The following is a 20,000-nucleotide window of genomic DNA, read 5'->3' as shown; positions in this document are numbered from 1 at the left end:
TTCCGACAGGCCCGTTTTTGTATAGAACAAAGACTCCCGATTCCGACCCCCTAAACTGGAGCAGAAAATCCAGATTCCGACAGGGTCCTTCTTGACATTTAAAAAAATGCCTTCCATAGGGGGGGTGCGGATAAAAAATGGAATGTCCCATTTGGCGCCTAATTTTTGCCAATAGGTATCACTTCCCATTGCAGCTCCAGAAAATAGCATGTAATGCTTCGGGTTACCGAAGTAGCTTTCTTCTTGTTTTCTTATGGCTTCTTCAAGAGAAACGAAAACATCGTCATCAAGATCAAAATCATCATAACTCCAACACTGTTGTATGCCCGCCATGTTGTTAACGGCAGCAGTTAGGGTAGTACTTCGTGTAAGACTGAAGCCGATGACACCCCTAGTGCCACTCCACAACGCAAGCACAAATGATAGCTTTCCATGTTTTTTTCTAGTTACCTTTTTCTCTCTCTCGATAGGGAGTGACAATTTTTTCTCTCCAAAATATTTTGTTTTAAACTTTATTGTTTCAATAGAAACTTTTAAGATGGCAGAAGAATTCAAGGGAAAGCACGTTGTAATCTTTAGTCGAAGTTGCCTGTTTTTATCAAGTGAAGAACGCCAACAGGAAATGAACGACGAAATTGACTCACTGTCAAAAAACGGCAACTTTGAATTACACTTTTCTTCACATCTGAATCTTACGAGTGAAATGCTGAGAGCAATTCCTAAAGGGTAGGTTTATTACAGCCACTTCCGAGGTTTATGTTGGTATCGGCCCCTTAGTCGTCCGCGCCACAAGCGCCTCGGTCGAGGCCATCTTACTACAATCGTGGTCGATTCGATTAGTCTAACTATTGGCTGTACTATTTTGGAAATACCAAGTTCTTGTGACGCCCCCTTCCCCCTCATCCTTCCTCCCATTTCCCCATATTCAATGTTGGAGGAAAAGTCACCACTTTTGTTGTGGAAAATCCAACATTGATAAGGGGGAGGGAGATAATCTCTAAAGTGAAGCCACCTTCCCAACGCTTTTGTCCAGGATTGTAGTTTACCTAAATAGTAGAAATGCTGCCAAGGGGAAGGGAGATGTTCAAGTATGCTTGCTGTAATGTAAAGTGCCTATGAAGTAAAATCTTTTGCTTACTTTATAGACTGAACATGTCTCATTACGACAATAAATGACAAATTTCAATCCTGCATTAAATAGACACGGCAGCAAAATTAGAGGATATCATTTTGTGTCTTGCTTGACGTAGATTACTGCTGCCAAGTTTAAAAAACACCCATGCAATATTTTCGGAGATATTCTCAATTTTGTGATTTATTACAGTCATGTGTATAGTTTGTAACATCATCAATTTTTGAACAAAAACTTGAATTTCTCTGGAACAGAGAAACCACCATTCTTCATCATTCTGAAAGGTCTTTAAAGGAAGCAAAAGATATTTTTTACTTCATAGGCACTTTAACGATGTTTCGTGTGTGGAATAGGCCATTTCCAAGTTGCTGTTTGCCTCTGGTTCAAAATGAGTCTTGCTGCTAAACCATTGAAGTGATAATAAGTTTGATTCCATGAAAATACAGCTGTCATTTGCATTTGAATTAATGGTTGTGCACAAGGACTCGCTTTGAAACCAAGACAAACAGCAACTCGGAAATGGGCTATTGAAGGGAGATTTAACTAGTTCACCTAAATGGTAGAAATGCTGCCGAGGGAAGGGAGATATTCAATTGTGCTTGGAGTAATTTAGGACTGTTTGTGCGTGGAATTGAATGGAGATTTTAATAGGTCTTGAACGGGCATTACTTACCGTTGTTGAAAAAGTGTTGATGGGCCTGCGCGACTCCTGCCATTCGCAAGCGATTCTAAAATCTATGCCTTCAAAAGTTAACTCTGACTAAGGTGTCTTTTAACGACTTTCCTTTGCGATATGATAGTATGGGTGGCTCCTTAAATGCTTCTCTAAGGTGCGGTTGGTTTTGAATAAGGTGCCATTTCCCATTAATATGTTCTTAAGGTAAGGTAAAGCCGGGTGGTATTGTGTAACAAAAGGCAATATTTTCTTTTGTGTGCTGTTGTCTTTGTTTTCAAGTGACCTCTCTCTATCCGTGAAGTTAACTTCAGATAGGAATTTTTCTGAAAATTTATTTGGGTATTTTTTGGTGAAAGGGTAGCTACACGCTTACACATTTGTTGTATGTTACACAAAATGTTTGATCGAAATCAAAACATTCTTCCCACAAAAAATGTTGAACAAACGTCATCAAACATGCATGCTACACGTTCTGACACAAGCCTGCTCCAGACGCCAAGATTCCCAATTAAAGAATATTAAATTGTTTCTGTACCCAGTGATAGTACGCCTCAGCAACGTCGACTGACAAGGCACGCCCAAGGATTTATTGGTGAAGAATTTTTTTTAAAAAAATCGTTCTCCACGTGCGCACGTGCACACGTGCGGCAGACTTTTCACATCATGTCTCGTCTTGTGCAAAACAACAAGTTACTTGAAATTGCTAAATGTAACGATTTGGCGACAACTTCTACATTTTCTTGAACAGCGTTGCTACCAACATTGTAAAGTGGGACCAAGATGGACTGCCACGAAGGCGCAGATGTTTAATTTCAAAGTGACGTCAGTTTTCTTCGGCACTACCATCATCGTGCTAAAGCGCCCAAATAGTGAGCGTAAGTAAAGAGAACTTTGTTGCCCGTGTAGATTATGACCAGCAAATACGAGTCTAGTTTCCGTGGAATTGAACGTTTCTGTTTAAAACAACGAGTGTAAAAGTCTTTGTTTGACCTCCTGAAATTTTACAATATCTCTGAAAGTTGTGCGAAACGACTGCTAAGTTCGTGTCACGTCTACTTACTATGTTCATATCACGTCAAGGTGCTTTTGCTAGTATGCGTATTCTTTTCTTTCTATGTGGTCATAGAAGGACAAAAGAAATACCAGGCTAAGGGACACATCAGAAAATCTCTCTCGCATTCTAGAATACCCGGCCACTATTGTCGCATGTCTCGTTCATAAAAGGACGCATCTTTGAGAAGACGAAAGTGACGGTGTATTGGTGGTTTGCAACCAATCTCTAGAGACACAGATAACAATGCTGCAATGTACAATTGCTGGTGGACGAACAAAAGGAGCTAATTAGAGATCTTTTGCTTTTCGTCCACCGACATTGCGGCGATGACGTCACTTGAAAACCAGGTTAAAATACGTATTACTAAAGCCTGGTTCACAGTAGGGCCATTTATACGAGAGATAAACGGCCCATTAAACGGCCCTAATGTGACATAAGCATAAGGCTAGCGTAATCATAAACATAAACATAAGCATCAGCTGTGTAAACCGGGAGTAACATAATCATAAGAAAAAGGAATCGTTTCCAATTTCTTTTGCTTATGCTTATGCTTCTTTGTCACATTAATAATTGTGTAAAGCGGTGCAACATTAACAAGACACATGACCGTCCGCCATTTTGGAACGTGGCTCGTCTCACTCTCCTGTGAATTTTTTTTCTGGAGCTAAATGCGCTTGCGTATGTCACTTCTTTTATGCTTATGCAACAAGTGTGAAGCTCGTTATGCTTATGCTTATGTCTATCAGGGGTTTCAATAACTTCTGAAATAGCCGTCCATGATAGCCCATTGAAGGCGGCAGTTTGACAAGTTTATGATAGCATTTTTAGTGAAAATCAAGTCAAACTAGCCGGCGGTGTGAGGCAAGACAGGCGGCGGTATACTGCTGGTAACCGGCTTCCATTGAAACCTCTGTGTCTATGCTTATGCTTATGTCGCAGTGTAAACCAGGCTTAATTTATATGAGACATCACCTTTCTGATTTCTGTCTGACTTAACAGAAAAGGCTGTCGATAACACTGAGGAATGAAAACGCTTTACTGTCTCTTGAAAGGTAGGCCACGCACAGTGAATTTCAAGAAGTTAGATTATTTTTCTGGCAATGACGTCGATCTCTGTTCTGACCAAATAGTCTGCTACACCGCCGTTTTTAGTGTCGTCACGTAACGCTCCTCCCTACTAATGAGGAGCTAGTGGGAGGAGAGTTGCGTGACTACACTAAAAATAGCTGTGTAGAAGACTAGAAAGGAAATGAAGTGGAAGTAAACTAAAAAGTATACAAAGCGGGGTTATACGGCAGTAGCTTAAAAGCTGAATATACTAATTGGAAGTGTACATAATTATTTTATATTAAATTACTTAAACGGTATTAATAATCTCGGTTCGTGTTATGAATTATTGACAAATTTTAAGAATTGACCTGCTTCTGGGAATCTAAACTCATTGCAGGCAGCCCAGGCTCATTTTGAGAAAATAAAAGCATATTGGAATATGGAGAGATACTGATTGATATTGCCACAAATAGGAGAACAAAGGAACCAAGGACAGCTCAGTGCTTGAGCATCCGAAATAGAACTGAAATCGCGTGAAAACAGAGAAATAGCGAGGCGATTCGGAGCTACCTTAAATTTTCGAAAATCTCGAAACACGAGAAAACGTTTCCAAAAGACTCGAAGCGCTTTTCAGTTCAAATTTCGGTAATTTCATCTGGCAAATGGGACAGCATTTTCCGGTTGGCCGCGCGCTGGAGTTGTTCCGGAATTCCGGAACCTTTTGGACCACTTCACGAGATATACTTAAATTCTCGAAATTTGTTTCCGGGATATTTCTGTACCATCTGATTCCTTACCCGTTTTTTTTCGAAGTATTTGGTAAAATGGAAAGACCTCTCCAACTCAGTTCCTAGAGTAATCTGGGACACCGACATCGCCTTGACGTCACGTAAGAATTATCGCTAAGAAAGTGTTACCTGGCAGGTACAAAACACAGGTCACAGGTCCAGGTCGCAAGTCATTATTTTGCCAAGACAACGTATCCTAAGCAACCATTAAAGCTAACCTTAGGCCTAATTAGTCCTAAACAAAAGTTTTTGGGGCAAATGTTAACATTTGTGAACGCTTAGGGTTGTTTCTGTATTGGTAAAACAATGACCTTTGACCTGTGTTTTGTACCCGCCCAGCTTTACCGCCGTCATTTTTATTTGCTCAAAGGGTGACATAATCAATCCCTCACAAGAACCGGGCACTTTATGGTCTCTGCAGTGGAAAATTATGCCAGACACTCTGACCGTCAAGTAAAACGAAACGGTCGAACGGAAGATATACATACATAAAGAGGACTATGGAGGAAAAAAATTCTGCAGTTGTCGACGGAGGAAGTATTGCATGAAATCAAGGTTACTACACATTCACAGGTAAAAGAAAAACAACAACAAAAGATACTTTATAACTCGTTTTATTTACTTGTTGAATTCTCACTAGAAACAAAGAATGACTCATAGCAGTTAACAAAAACACCATACCTAATTTTTAATAACACTTTTGTCGTGTTTTCGTAATAAGTATGTTTAAGGACGGTGGCTACTAATTCAAGGATATTTTTGGCCACGTTTATGATTATATAGGAAATGTAGATCTTAAGAAGTGTTATTGAAATCCAAAAAGAAAATTGGGGGTAACCACGCATTTTTCAAAGATAATTCATAAAATAACTTTTTAAACTGAAGCTTAATTATCTCCATAAAATGAATGGTTACCCCCCAATTTTCTTTTTGGATACCAAGAGTACTTACTAAGATTTACTTTCTCCGGATAGTTTTAAACCGCGCAAAAATATCCCTGTATTAGTGAGCATCACCGATAGGAAACCCGAGTATCTCAAGATGCGCAGAACGTATGCGCAATAACAATGGTAGGCACCGCTCTTAAAGTGGTCAGTATACAATTTTCAATATCATACAATATTATTTATAAGTGGTGCACAACTGAGGTTCCTATGCAACAACAGGTTTCAAAATTAACAGACGCACTTCACCTTCTTGGGTCGTTATTGACTTACCCAATTTTCTTCACACACTGCAGCCGCCTCCCCCTTATCAATTTTTGTTAGCAGCACAAAAAAATGCTGAAAACTTGAACAGTTAACCTTGAAAAGGGGAGAGGGAGGGAGGAAGTGGGAAAGGTTGGAAGTTGTAGATCCAGTGGGTATTGAAAGCTAGAAAAGGTGTTTTTTAACGGGTGTGTCTCGCTAATTTTGCAACCTGTTGTAGTTCCCCATACATAATTATTATTGACTATTTTGCAATGTTACTGCTTTTACGTGTGCTATCGTGTGATTACGACGAGCAATTGGTACATATCTACATGTTAGTTTGGAAACGCCTACTTTTCCATTTTTGTGTTTCTCACGAATTTTCTACTGATCAATTATAAATAGTATCTTAAAGGGTAAACGTGCTTCGATATTACAGTTTCCTTACGCATTTACAGTGTCGTGCTTATCGATAGCTTCTACATGTTCCGTGAGGGAGTTTAGAAAACTGTAGAGTGCGCGTTTTTAGACAACTCCTTAGTTTTTATTCACTTAAGGCATTATTATAAAATTGCGCACTCTTAAGGTATATTCAGCTATTATTGTTCAGCGATCGTAGAATCTACTAGTTGCTATAATCTATCAATGGATATCCTATCAAGCTATCTTTTGGGGTGAGTCGTCGACCGAATTCGAACCCATCACCATTACTACCACCGCTACTACTGTTCTGCTACTTTCACTACTGATCGCTACAAATCTACTTGTACTACTACTGCTGTTACATCGTAAAATTATCGTCGATTCTACAAATTGTCGTTACTTTGTAACTCAAGGAAACTGAGATTTTGAACTTTGATTAAATCTGGTGCACATAATTATCTCCTAGCAGTGGAGTTCGATTTGTCTATTACCTCACACCAAGTGAGCTACCCCTGTAATTATTGAAGATCACCGGAGTATTTCGCAAACTCTAGAATCTTAGCAAAACGAAACGTGTTCTTAGCCATGAGCTTATGCCGGAGACCTCGTTTATGACTGGCTGATGTGCCTGAATTGAAATCTTGAAATCGCAGGTTGAAGTCCCGCCTAGAATATTAGCTGGGGTACTCCCTTGTTGAACGGCAAGCCTGTGTTTGTCACACACACAACAGAGATCAACAGCTTTAGCTTTATTTGATTTACCACGAAATACAAATAACGATAAAACAAAACAGTCACACAAAAGCAAATGAAAGTGGAAACAGATTGGTTTGCTTCCAACTGGAACTGTTCGGATCGACTGTAGTTTCTTTGGTCATATTTAAAATTTTACAGTCGTTCATGCAGTACTTAAATTGTGATCAGGAACCCATGATCATGGGCGTCCGGTTGTAATTTCGTTATATTGCGGTTCTGGGGAACAAAAAGAAGGATTTGTATGAGTTTCGTGATGCCTTTTTTTCTACAACTGAATTTTAATATATCGAAATTGGGCTATTGGATTTGAAAGAGATGGCTAAGAACTATCAAACTAGCATTCTGTCAAAAGATAAAACATTGGTGGTGTATTTTTTCTGTCTAAAGCATCTAACACATTCTTTTGACATGGCACAGAACGCCATTGTGTTCATTTTGTGCATTGTGCCATTGTGTGCATTTTGTATAGTTCCTCTTTGAGAAAGGCAAAGAGAATATATCGAAAAGTTACGAAATGGAACTGATCAGTCTTCTCAAATTGTCAAAGTCTAGTAGTCTTGATCTCTTCGCTCTTTTATGCACAGTTATATAAACAACACTACCCGGACATACTCAAGGACATAACCTTGGATTTTACTCGTGAACATCATTAATCGTAATATTAAAAACTATCATGAGAGTTGATACGTAGTGTGTGATACTTCATGCTTGTTTAAATTACTCCACCCGATGACGGGTTCAATTAAACTGAACTATGCATGTGAACGGAGATTATTTGTTTACAGGGTTGGAGGAATTAAGCAAAAACCTCAAAGTGATTGTTAATAAATGAAAGTCAAGTTTAAGAATATTTCCACCTCACCCGTTGCGACAATTCTAAATGACAAAAAACTGATAAAATGATCATTATCTCTCGTAAAAAAGATCTCCACTTAAAAACAACCTTGATTTTTTATCACACACAAACGAGTAAAGTTTGATTGTGTGAGTTTGCGTTTGGAATTAAAAGCCAAGTGTTGAGGCCACAAAAAGCAGCTTCAAATTATCAGTTGATTTTCATGACTGACGAACAAGTAATTCAGTTCATATGAAGTTTGGTCGTCCTATTTGATAAATCTTTGACAAGTTCCACTCCAAAGCCTTTTTACATTTATTTTATCTTAGAACCACTTTAAACCTGACTTATACACGATGCTGTTGTTCCCCCCGACGTTTGCTACTGCTAGGTAAGTGTGACCTTTATGTTCGAATGACGTCACGCCCGTTGGCCCATACTTGTTCTCAATGTCTTGATACATTGCCATAAACTTAGATTCCGAGTGCACATACAAAACCAACTCACTCGGTAACAAACCGGTCGCGCACAGGAACGTTTGACCACACATCGTAAACGTATGCACGCTCCGAACGTTACGTGGTTTTGAAAAAGTTTGATTCGCATTAACAAACTTTTCACCGTCCCACTTGTAAATCACAATTCCATTTGTTGTCGCCAATGCAAGGAATACAGCATCGTCGATTGTGAAGGACTTGAGATCCAGGACGTTAAGGCCAAAGATCTGAGGGAATTTCGGGTCGATAAATTTCTTCCCCGACCATTTCATCACGTCTGAAGAATGGGAAGAATCCGAATCGTACCAGTTTGCAAAAACAATAAATGTTTCGTTGTGTATTGTTAACACTGTACTTGCCCACGCTCTTTGTGTTCTTATTTCCTGTAACTCCTCAAACTTATTGTCCTTCCACTTGTAGATGGATGAGTTTATACGGAAAGAACTTCCATCGAAAGAATTCGTGACTGCAAGGAACACTTCCGAATGTATTTTAAAGAAGTTAAAACTGGTTGCTCCGGATGTTGAAATGTTCTGCCAAAGCTCGAAACTGTGTCCATTCCACTGGAAAACGGAAGAATTTAGATTGTAAGTACGATCCGGATAAATGGCGATAGCAATGTAATGTTTATCAGCGATCATAAAGTATTCGATGTCCGGCGATGCTCCAATGATGTCTATGGTCTGGTGAAGGGTAAAATTTCCAGCTGACTGGTTTAGTTTGTAGATGACACTAGAATTATGCCTCAGAGCGAAGGCAATAAACAAACTTCCATCAATAGTGAACACTTCAACATCATTGGCTAACTGTGTTGGCAGGTCTTGATGTTTTGTGAAGTAATTCAATTTGCCGGTACAATCTTCAATTGATAAATAAAAGAAATGTCTCATTATTTTAAACCTCCGCACAATATTAAATAAACAGGATGATATTCCCCATGTTCAATTTGCGCGAAGAAACTTCTTTTTTTCAAAAATGGTTACTTTTCACTATAGGTACGATTTCAGGAAGATACTCAGGCTTTATCCACGTGTTACCTATTAATCTGTTAATGGCCTCAGTGCAGGTCTTGATAATTTTTGTAAGTGAATCAATTTGCTGGTGCAACCTTGATCAATAAAAGAATATGGCTGTGTCGCTAGGGCGTTACCCCATACATATTAAAAAGCCAGGATAATATGAAAAAGTTTCAGTTTTTCCCAAGTCAAGTTTGCTCTTACAAATAAACTTTTTTAAAAAGTTTTTATTTTTAGCTTTAGCACGATTTCGAAAGTGTTTCATTCGTTTCGGGAAGAACCACAGATGTGATTTTTTTCGTTTCATTTACTGACCAGTAAATGGCGTCAGTGTCACGTACGATGAACATTGTTGGCTTGCTTTAAAATGTATGAGTTTTTCGCGTTAAAGCAGTCCTGACCTGAAAGATTAGGATTTGCCGTTGACATATATTTTGCGTTAAATTGCTACCATGGCCAAAAAATCAATTCTTTTTTTTCTTTGGAATTATGTTAACTTACCACTAATTGACCCAAGTTTGGAGCCTTGATTTCAAAAGACACCTGTTAATTTTAACTGGAATTTTCTTACTTAATGGTCCACCATTACTAACTTTAAAATCTCGAGAGAGCTGGATCGAGCAGAAAATGACGTCAAATTCTCAATGACTCAAATAGTGCCCCTGTGACCAAAATCAATTCTTAATTTTTCTTAGGATTTCAAAACTATGTTAACTAAACACTGACCAACCAAAGTTTTAAGCCTTGATTTAAAAAAGACACCTGTTTTTTAAACTATAATTTTCTTATTATAATCGTCCGCCATTACTAACTTAAGTTCTGGAGAGAGCTGGATCGAGGAGAAAATGACGTCAAAGGCTCACTAGTTTAAGAATGCAATGCGTGTGTACGCCGCAGAATTAATATGCAGCATGGGAGTTTTGGGCTTAAGTTTTTCAGACTTTTGAACTCGTGTTTTGCATAAACAAGAAGCTGCATTTAAGCTAGTGAGTAAATGACGTCACTTTTCCCTAGATCCAACCCTCTGAGGTCCAATCAGTCAGTTTTGAACGTGTGTAATGGCGGACCTTTCACTCAAAGTAAACAGCCTTTGGATAAAAATTCAAAGCTCAAATTTTTCCCAGTCAGGTGTTAAGCAAACACACTTTTAAAATTTCAAAAAAAGGGAAGTGATTTTTTGAACATAGTAGCACTTTAACTCCTTGCGATTTTGCTCCAAACAGGCCGCACAAGTTGCATTAAGTTCCCCGAATTGTCATTTTCCTAACAGCTAGTTTTGCACTTTATATCGAAATTACGATTTTGTCCGTTTGCCCCCAGAGAGGGCTGCAACTACCAGGGACTCAGTAGGAACTTTAATACCATAGCAAAATGCGCCGTTGGCAGTTGATTGTCCAGCGGCCGAGCTCATGAGAGGAATGGGTCTATTTAACAAATAGATTCCATGTTGCCGTGCGTCTGTTCAGTAATAGATCACAGACGACAGCCGAGTGTGTTACTGATGTTCTCACCACATTTGGACGCCATTTGTGATCTATCAGTAAATATACGCACGGCAAAAGATATAATTTTTACCACAATTGCTTGCAATTGTAATCTCGCAATCGGATTGGCTAATTGGCCGTTGTCGATAACAGTCTCTAGACAACGCTGCTCGCGTCATGCTAGCGTCAATTTGTCACGCAATGTAATAGCCAAATGTAATAGCCAGGAACCCTCATTTTGGGAAATAAACCAATCGTATTGCGAGAAAGTCATAGACAACGCTTGCTCTTTCTTTCTGTCATGAGTTTGGTCTCCCTCAGAAAGAAACACTTTCTTTGGCATTGAATATTGCGGTAAAAAACAAATCGAAAGTGGTTCGGCGTTAGCTGCGCCTCCTGAGTCCACAACATTTTGACCACCGTGATGACGAATATCATTGTCGATAAGAGTACAGAGAACGCTGAACCACTTTCGATTTGGTAATTATTACATTTATAAAATAAAGAATTAAAAGTTTTGATGATGACGTCAGCTTTGCGTTCAGCCTCTAGGAGATCATAAGGTGAGAAATCAATGCGTGTATTATTGAGCTTATTATATAAACCTTGATTGACCTAAGAAACTGGTTTGCATTCCTTTTTTGAAGAACATTTATTCTTGCATTAAAAAGCAAGTTGTGACCTCATTTCATGGATACACCCATACCTCACACTAGCTTGTGGGAGGGGTTAACAAAGCTTAAATCAGACGCGGCGTCAAGAGTGGTCTACGACAAACCCGTGTTGTATCGGTTTCTGGAAAACTTGTCACAGTACACGCAGGCGCGTAGCGTCCTATACGCATATACGCACGTGCGTACTTGAGGTGACCAGAAAATTTTGATTTTTTTAGCAATTGTTTCTATTTTTTAACATTTTACTTGTACGCAACCAAGATTTCGTGATGAAAGCACCTCTTTGATTAAATTCTAAAAACTAAAACACAAGCTATACCATGTTTTAAGTTAGTTTTGCATTGTACTTTTTTTTGCTCTAACAATGCAGTGTTGTTTGGCCAGCGTGCAACAAAAAGGCGAGGTTGCAAAGGAGAGACGTTCCAAGAACGTTCTTAGGGAGCTTACGAAACGAGGACGACGACGGCTACGAGGGGCTTATGTGCGCTGTAAGACGCACCAGTGACGTCACTTACTAATCGGACTTCATTTAAAAATACGAGTTCGCGTTATTCATATCGCTACGAAACTATTTCATGTCGTTTCGCGTTAAAAATGTGTAGTAACTGTCGAGGAATTAAACTGGTATGAGTGGGTTGGAAGCGTAGAGAAAGAACTGAAAATTCATCGTCATGTGCTAACGTCCTCCCCAGAACCTTGAATTTGGTCATTTCACGTCGTCATTTAGGAGATTACTGCAAAGAAATGTACCAAAATGTAAAACGCACGTGCAGAGCCATTGTTTTTTCTCACTAAACCTATTGTTTTGTAGCATCGTCGTTGCCGTCGGCGTCGTCGTTTCGTAAGCTCCCTCTTGACAAAGGAGCGACGTTCCGAGAACATTCTTGACAATTCCAGTCACGCTAGCACAACCAAAACAATGTTTTGTCTGCGCCAAGTTTGCTCAAAATAAGGGCAAGACGCTTTGTTCTTTGCTTGTATTCACGCAACTATTTCGACAAGAAATAAAGAACGCAGTATTTTTCGCTCAGTTTACTTAGGTTTCTAGATCATGTGTACTTGTGCGCACTTGAAAAAATGACCACGCTACGCGCCTGACACGATGCTTTAATTTGAATGCTTTGAATTGTCCTACTACAGTCCACCCCTTTTGTTTCTGACAAAAAATAATGGCTCAGCTCTAAACGAACTAGTGATATTTCCGATACGAATAAAAGGAACACTACTGCTATTGTACCTGAACATGAAAGTCCATCACCAGTAAAGCCTGTCTTGCATGTGCAGTTGAAGGTCCCAGCCGTATTTGCACAAGTTGCATTTTCATTGCAATCATGGATACCGGTGCTGCATTCATCGACATCTGAATACCAAGAAAGGATACAGGTACTCAATTAACGATTTTTAAAGCCTTTTGATAAAAATCATCCAGCAGTTGATCTTCGTTCACCATCGTCACTGAACAAGCATGACTGTTTGAACAAGGCCTTGACTTACGAATGTGGCCAACCACAAAATAAACTATCATCACATCTTATATGAGAGTTTATGCTTCTGACGAATAGTACTTTAAAAAATTCGCAGCTCAAAATGAACTAGTGATATTTCCTGGCAATACGAATAAAGGTAACACTTAGCTATTGTACCTGAACATGACCGTCCATCTCCAGTAAAGCCTGGCTTGCATGTGCAGTTGACGTTTCCAGCTGTATTTGTACAAGTTGCATTTTCACTGCAATCATGGATACCGGTGCTGCATTCATCGACATCTGAATACCAAGAAAGAGATACAGGTACTCAATTAACGATTTTTAAAGCCTTTTGAGAAAAATCAGCCAGCAGTTGATCTTCGTTCACCATCGTCACTGAACAAGCATGACTGTTTGAACAAGGCCTTGACTTACGAATGTGGCCAACTACAAAAAAAAATATTCTCATATTTTATATGAGAGTTTATGCTTCTGACAAATAGTATGCAAAAAAAATCGCAGCTCAAAATGAACCAGTGATATTTTCTGGCAATACGATTTATAAAAGTAACACTTAGCTATTGTACCTGTACATGGCCGTCCATCTCCAGTAAAGCCTGGCTTGCATGTGCAGTTGAAGTTTCCAGCCGTATTTGTACAAGTTGCATTTTCATTGCAATCATGGCTCCCGGTGTTGCATTCATCGATATCTTAATGAGAAAAGGATACGGGTACTCAAAGTTTCAAAGTTTGATAAAAGTCATCGAGCAATTCACTTTGATCTTTGTTCACCATCATCAACTATGATGACTGTTTGAAAGGCGCCTCAATGACTTTGAATTTGAATATGGCTATAAAAGCGAAAGAAATACCATCCTATTTTATATCGGACTGATACTTCTGACCAGCCTTTGGCCAAAAAAGCGAAGGTCGAAATGAACTCAGGCTATTAAATTTCCAATACGGCTAAAAGCGAGGAACACAACTGCTTTTGCACTTGAACATGAAAGTCCATTTTTAAAATCAGTTCTGCTTTCGCAGCACCTTCTCTTTCCTTCTTCAACTTAATAGCTGCCACACTTAAACGTTTTACGTTCCTAGGAAAGCAGCAAAAAAAGGTGATGGCATTAGCCTGTCCTTACCGTTTTCGCACTTTTCTCCTGTAAATCCCGGTGGACACTCACAGGCATAGTTCTTCTTAGTGTATCCCAAAAGACACTTTCCATTCTTGGGGCATGGATTGTAACAGCAAGGATTCTAATGAGGTAAGATAATCATAATATATCGAATTCAGTTCAGAGCACGAAGTTCCTTGGCTCAAATGTATGAGTCGCGAGATATTTGTCTTACTTTTTGGTTTGCCTTGCCTGTTAACATATACTTTCCCAACACTGTAGTAGATTAAGATATCGAAAAATCGTTTTATAGGATTAGCCATGTCATTTCCACGTTTTGCTGCACTATTGGTGAGTGTAATTAGTTTCACATCCTATAAACGAATCACTTTTAATGCGGGAAGTAAAAGCTGAGATAAAACTGAGATTTAGCCTGACAACAAAAGCAAAACAATACCCACACCACTTCAGTTATGCTGAGAAGGCGTGAAATCTGGCCCAATCGTTTCAGGTTAAGATGAGATACCTTTGCGGCTCTGTATGTCCAACCCTGTCTTGGCTTGAGATCTTTCGGGTGCTGGCAGTGGTCCGAATCACTCAGTTCACAGATGACGCTGCTTGGAGATTTTCCGCTACCAATGTTGACAGACACACACTTGTTTTCCAAGAGACACCAATGTTCACATCCGTATTTTCCCACAGTGAAATTCATAAACACGTGTCCTTGAAAGTATTGGCCCGTTTGTAGAGGAAGAAGGTGGATGGTTCGAGGGGAACAATCTATGCAGAATGACACATGTCACTGACGCTTATCTAGTGCAAATATTGCAACTTTACACAAACAAATTGGGAAATTTGAAGACATTTGAAATTTGAAGCGGAAGGTCACAAAATATTGGCGGGAAATAAGTAAAGTAAGTAAGTAAAACTTTATTTACACACGCTTGCCCCGTCAATTTAACAATTATCCCTAAAAGCTGATTTCCATAAGGGGCGTGTGGTTACAATAAAATGAGCAAATCGAATAACTTATAACTATTTACAATTATTTACAGTTTGTTTTTTGTTTTTTTGTACTTACTATAAATTACCAGCTAATAATTCTATTCACTAAAAATATTTCTACTTTCTCCATAGTAGGAGAGCAGCAAAAATCAGCTAAAGGTGCGTGCATTAATTTTATTATTAAAGATTGAAAGGCTGTCAGATTCAACGTCAAAGTGTAGCAGGAAGCGAGTTCCAGAATTTTGCTTCACTCTAGCAAAAACGGTTTTTTTTTTTTTTTGCGATATTCATTTTTGGGTAGCGGTATCTGCAGTGAGGTGGAGGATCTCTTAAGTTTATGATGTGATATATCATTCTTACTTATGAAAAGATCAGTAAGGCATTAAGGAGCCAACCCATTGACTATTTTATACAGTCATTTGCTTTGCCTTAGGCTTAGCCCGTTGAGTTTCTAGATTTTCCCAGCCTAAGAGACCTAAAGCCTCGGTAGCGGGAGTATCATTGAATAGATTCATTAATCAGTCGAGCTGATCTATTCGGAAGTTTCTGGAGCCCGTTAGCTAGCCCCTTCCCTAGGTTATCCCATACTTCACTACAGTAAATTATGGTGTGGCTGGATTAAAGCAGAGTGCCTCCCTCGACAAACTCCTGAATTTGCCTGAAACCTCCTACTCCCGAACTAACTCTTTCGGCAACATTCTGAATGTGCCTTGTCCCAAGATAGATGCTGGTCGATTTCTTTGCCAAGAACCCTACTATGGTAAACCTGTTTAAGATTTTCTTCCATTAATTTCAATACACGGTTGAGACTGTAAGTTTCTTAGCTTGTAGTTAGAACGGATTTGCATATATTCTGTTTTTGCTACATTTAGACTTAATTTCATTTACGCATAAGAGGAAGAAAAGAGGGCCAAGAATAGTCCCTTGAGGAATACCACAGGTAATTTGTGTTTCCGACACTGTACAGATGACATCGTATCATTTAACTGCAAATAATTTTGACTTGAGGTTGCTCCAAGTGCAGTGATACCATATAGTTCAAACGTGCGCAGCAGAATCCTGTGATTGACGGCCGGTATAAAATGCATTTTTTAAGTCCAAGAACACAACAAGGTTTAGCACTCTTCTATCGATATTAACATACTAGCTGTTTGAGATATCTAAGAGAGCTGCAGCAGTCGAGTCAAGTTTGCGGAAGCCAAATCGATGATACGAAAGAATATTATTAGATGTAAGGTACTCATATATTCATAAGTTCTGTGGAAAAAGGTTTGCCTCTGACTCTTGATATTTTTCAACAGACGTTTCAGCTAATTCTTAAGCATTCATCAGTGATATGAAAGCGAAGTTCGTTATCATACGCTATTTAAAGTAACGTAGCGCGAAGCTTGCGCGCGTGGCCATGCAATTCACGCTCGCGATGCCTTTGTAGGCTTCTGGAAGAATGATATGATCGTTCCCAGTGTTCGGGTCCAAAGTAGAGTGCCAGGCTTCGAGGAAAAGTCGCCCGCGGTAATTAGCTTCGAGACCAACAACCTTGACGTGAGACCAACAACCTTGACGTAGATACTTTTTTCCGTTACTTTGGTTATTACTGGCAATATAGAGATCGGTCTGTAATTATCTGGTGCAGTTTTTGGCCCTATTTTTAAAAGACGCAAGACCCTGGCAATTTTCCAATCGTAAGGGAAGCTGCTCGAGACGATGGCGTTTTTGAATATATATGTTAATGATGGGGAAATAGCATACGGCCGCAATTTTCAAAAAATTTCCAGAGATTTTGTCAATGCCTGCTTTCTACCCATGTAAACCATTTGAGCGTTAGCCCTACTAATGGAAATGGGCCCACACAAGGACAGAGAAAAACTCTGACCAGGGTGGGAAATGAAGCCACGACCTTCGGGTTAGATCACCGCTGCTCTACCGACTGAGCTACAAGGTCAGACGGGAGCAGGTCGTGGGAATTGAAGATGTCAAATTCACGGCATTCCCACCCAGGTCAGAGTTTTTCTCTGCCCTTGTGTGGGCCCATTTAATTTCCATTAGTAGGGCTAACGCTCACATGGTTTACATGAGTAGAAAATAGCATTTCACATCACACTCTCATAGTTAATTTAGTTTAGAACTATATGCATCGCATCAGCTTCCATGCTCTGTAAGAGTTTCTGAATTAGATGTTGACAAGAACTTTTTTCTCACCTTGATTAGCAAGTGTTTTGATCTTAAGGCAAGCCAGCCAAAGAAAGGAGATAACCAGGCAGTCGAGAACAAAAGGGCGATAGCGTCTCATGTTTGGAGCATCAGACACTATAAAGCCGGATAGGAAACTTGGTCGATCGCGAAAGGTTTGCCGTCCTTATATTCGTTAAATGTCTTTTGAAGGCATCATTTATTCATCAGTCGGTAATGACAACTTTTGTTAAAGGATTTGTTTTTCTAATGATCTATATAAATTGAAAGAGGGCCCAAAGTAAATATGTTGTTTACTATGTAAGAAAACGATTACCTGGATGCGTCATACTGAGCAAACGATTTCGTCGTTTAAGCTTGTTCTGTCTAGAAACTGAGTACTTATGGTGGATGCCTAATTTGTTGATGTCCATAGCGTGCAGTTTTCTGACATCCGATGACGCCACAGTTATGGCGATTAAAATTGGGCTGACGAGTGGAGATATAACGCCAAATTAAGGTATAACCTCGTCAGTTATTTCAGTTTAGATTAAATCACCATCCTGACGAGAGTCTTTTTTATTCCTTGCGTGGGCCATGCTATTTCCATGTCTAGAGATACGCAGAGAATAGTTCAATGTTTTAACAGACGCTGCACATTATATTCTCAGGGGTTTCAACAAAATTTGAAGTTTGCGGCTGGTTTAAGTAGAGCAACCAATTGTATCAACATGAAGTTTAATCTTAAGCCGCAGCTAGGTTTGAAAAAATCTGCCTTTTCAGTTTTGCAATTTATTGAACAAAGTGGCTTACTTCTCGATTTATATTAAAAAATCACCTGAAGTTTAAAACTATTTGCTTCTTTCTTTTTTTGCGCGCTTTTCTGTTTAAAGCGTTTTGAATTTTCTTGAACTGTAAGTGTTTCTTCTGTTTAGTGTTCGGACGTTTGTTTTTCTACTGAGAGTTTACCTGACAATTTTGATGAAAAAGTCTTGTTCTCTTGACAAGTCATGCTGGCTATTTTCACCTGTTCCCTTCACGGGCATATTCATGTTTAGCGGCAACACGAGTAAGGAAATGGAAAAAAGTCGCAGTGGTTAACGTTTAGCAGACGGTTGCTTACTAATAGACCAAGCAAATAGCTGCTCAGTTTCATTAGAGCAGAGAATTTCGGACATTTCATTTTCAAGATTGACTTCCTCTAATATAAAGTTTTGCCGAATATCAGCGTTGAACAGCATTTGGGAGTAGAGAAATAAACTCCTTGGTTAATTTTTAATCTGCATGGGGGATTAGCGTTAATCGGCTTTTCAACAACCGGGCCCAGATAACTAAATGAATGTTCCTTGGGGGCCCTAGCTTCATTAACTCCATTTCGGACTTTGTTCATTAATCCCATAGAGACCCCATTGCCTACTGTATAAAGGTCTAAAAATATAAATTTAGGATGTAAGGCATAGAATACTCTAGTTCGTCCAGCCTTTCTATGCAAGCAGAACGTTTAAGAGTGTGTGGAGTTGTATTCGTAGTTGCGTTACCTGGCGTGTCGTGCGGGACACAGAAGCACCCATCACTACACCTGTAACGTTTTGTCCGGAATGATCCTTCTATAGGACCGTCTGAATCACTTGGTCTTGAGAGTTTCCATGCGAAAGCTAGGTACGGAGGAGGAGGAAAAAATCGGGCGTGCCTTAACTTGTCGGTCAAAATAAATCTTTTACATCGGAAGTTTTACCTCCCTTTACAATGATGACCGAACACTTTTTGTGTAGTTAACATTATTTATGATTGAAAAACTGAATAATTAAAAAAATTTGCTTGAAACGAAAAGAAAAACAAAATAAAGACATTTAAGGAAGTATGTTTCACAGGGTTGCCACTCATCAGTAACAAAAAAATTCCATGACTTCTCCATGACTTTCCCTGACTTCTAAACAATTTTCACTGACCTTAAATGAGTTGAATAATCACATTTGCTTTAGCTTCTTTTGAAGGCCATCAATATTTTTCTCTTTGTTTTCGACCTCTTTGTGCTTTTTACAGGATTTAGTGCGCAAATCTTGTGAACTGTTTACTAAAACTAAAATTTCCTGACTTTTCACTGACTTTGACAATATAAAATATTTTCCCTGACTTTTCGCAAAATTTCCTGACTTTTGCCTGACCTTGAAACATTTTTTTGTTTTTCCCTGATTTTCCCCAACCGGCGGTGGCAACCTTGGCTTTCAGATATTTTAATCGGCACAATCAAACTTCATCAGCAAGGTCTTTGTCAAAAAGGAGGCTCGAGATCCTCTTGAATCTTCCAACTCGCTCGAAAAAAGTCAACGTTATAAGACCATTAAGCGAAAACAGTGTTTGAACGGGAACTTGTCTTGTTGCCATGTATAATTAAGACTAGGCATAACTAAGAGTTGGCACTAAGCATTCTTCTCAAGGGTTCACCGACAACGCCTTTGTGGTAGCCCTGCTCAACCCACAGTAACCATTAAAAGCATCGAAAATGAGTAAACAAAACCAAGTAGAGTAAAAATTTGAAAAGGTTCAACTAATGCGTCGGTGATATGAGTCTGTTATGATAAGACCCCAATGAACATAAAATCACCCTTCCTTACATTTTACTTCCCACTCAGTACCCGGATCAACCGGACCAGGCAAATCATTCCTCTT

At 39.2% G+C, this 20,000-nt stretch overlaps 2 protein-coding genes across 2 annotated transcripts in view; both read right to left on the bottom strand.

Moving 5' to 3' along the window:
- Window positions 1-333, bottom strand: part of LOC138030339 (uncharacterized) — a 969-nt gene extending 636 nt beyond the window's left edge. Inside the window, exon 1 of the mRNA XM_068878266.1 lies at window positions 147-333. Within this exon, the coding sequence (XP_068734367.1) occupies window positions 147-333 (187 nt within the window). The remainder of the gene's footprint in view (window positions 1-146) is intronic.
- A 5,017-nt stretch (window positions 334-5,350) lies between these two features.
- LOC138030338 (uncharacterized) lies at window positions 5,351-14,418 on the bottom strand. Its single transcript, XM_068878265.1, has 6 exons — window positions 14,392-14,418; window positions 14,184-14,298; window positions 13,629-13,751; window positions 13,219-13,341; window positions 12,813-12,935; window positions 5,351-9,260 (listed from the first exon to the last, which is right to left on the bottom strand). Exons 1-6 carry the CDS (start codon window positions 14,416-14,418, stop codon window positions 8,230-8,232), a joined length of 1,542 nt encoding a protein of 513 aa, XP_068734366.1. The 3' UTR covers window positions 5,351-8,229.
- Between the last annotated feature and the right edge of the window lie 5,582 nt (window positions 14,419-20,000).

The sequence above is a fragment of the Montipora capricornis genome, chromosome 13 (genome assembly GCF_036669925.1).
Source record: "Montipora capricornis isolate CH-2021 chromosome 13, ASM3666992v2, whole genome shotgun sequence".
NCBI lineage: Eukaryota > Metazoa > Cnidaria > Anthozoa > Scleractinia > Acroporidae > Montipora > Montipora capricornis.
Note: the sequence above shows the minus strand (reverse complement) of the source record. Positions and strands in the feature narration are given on the sequence as shown.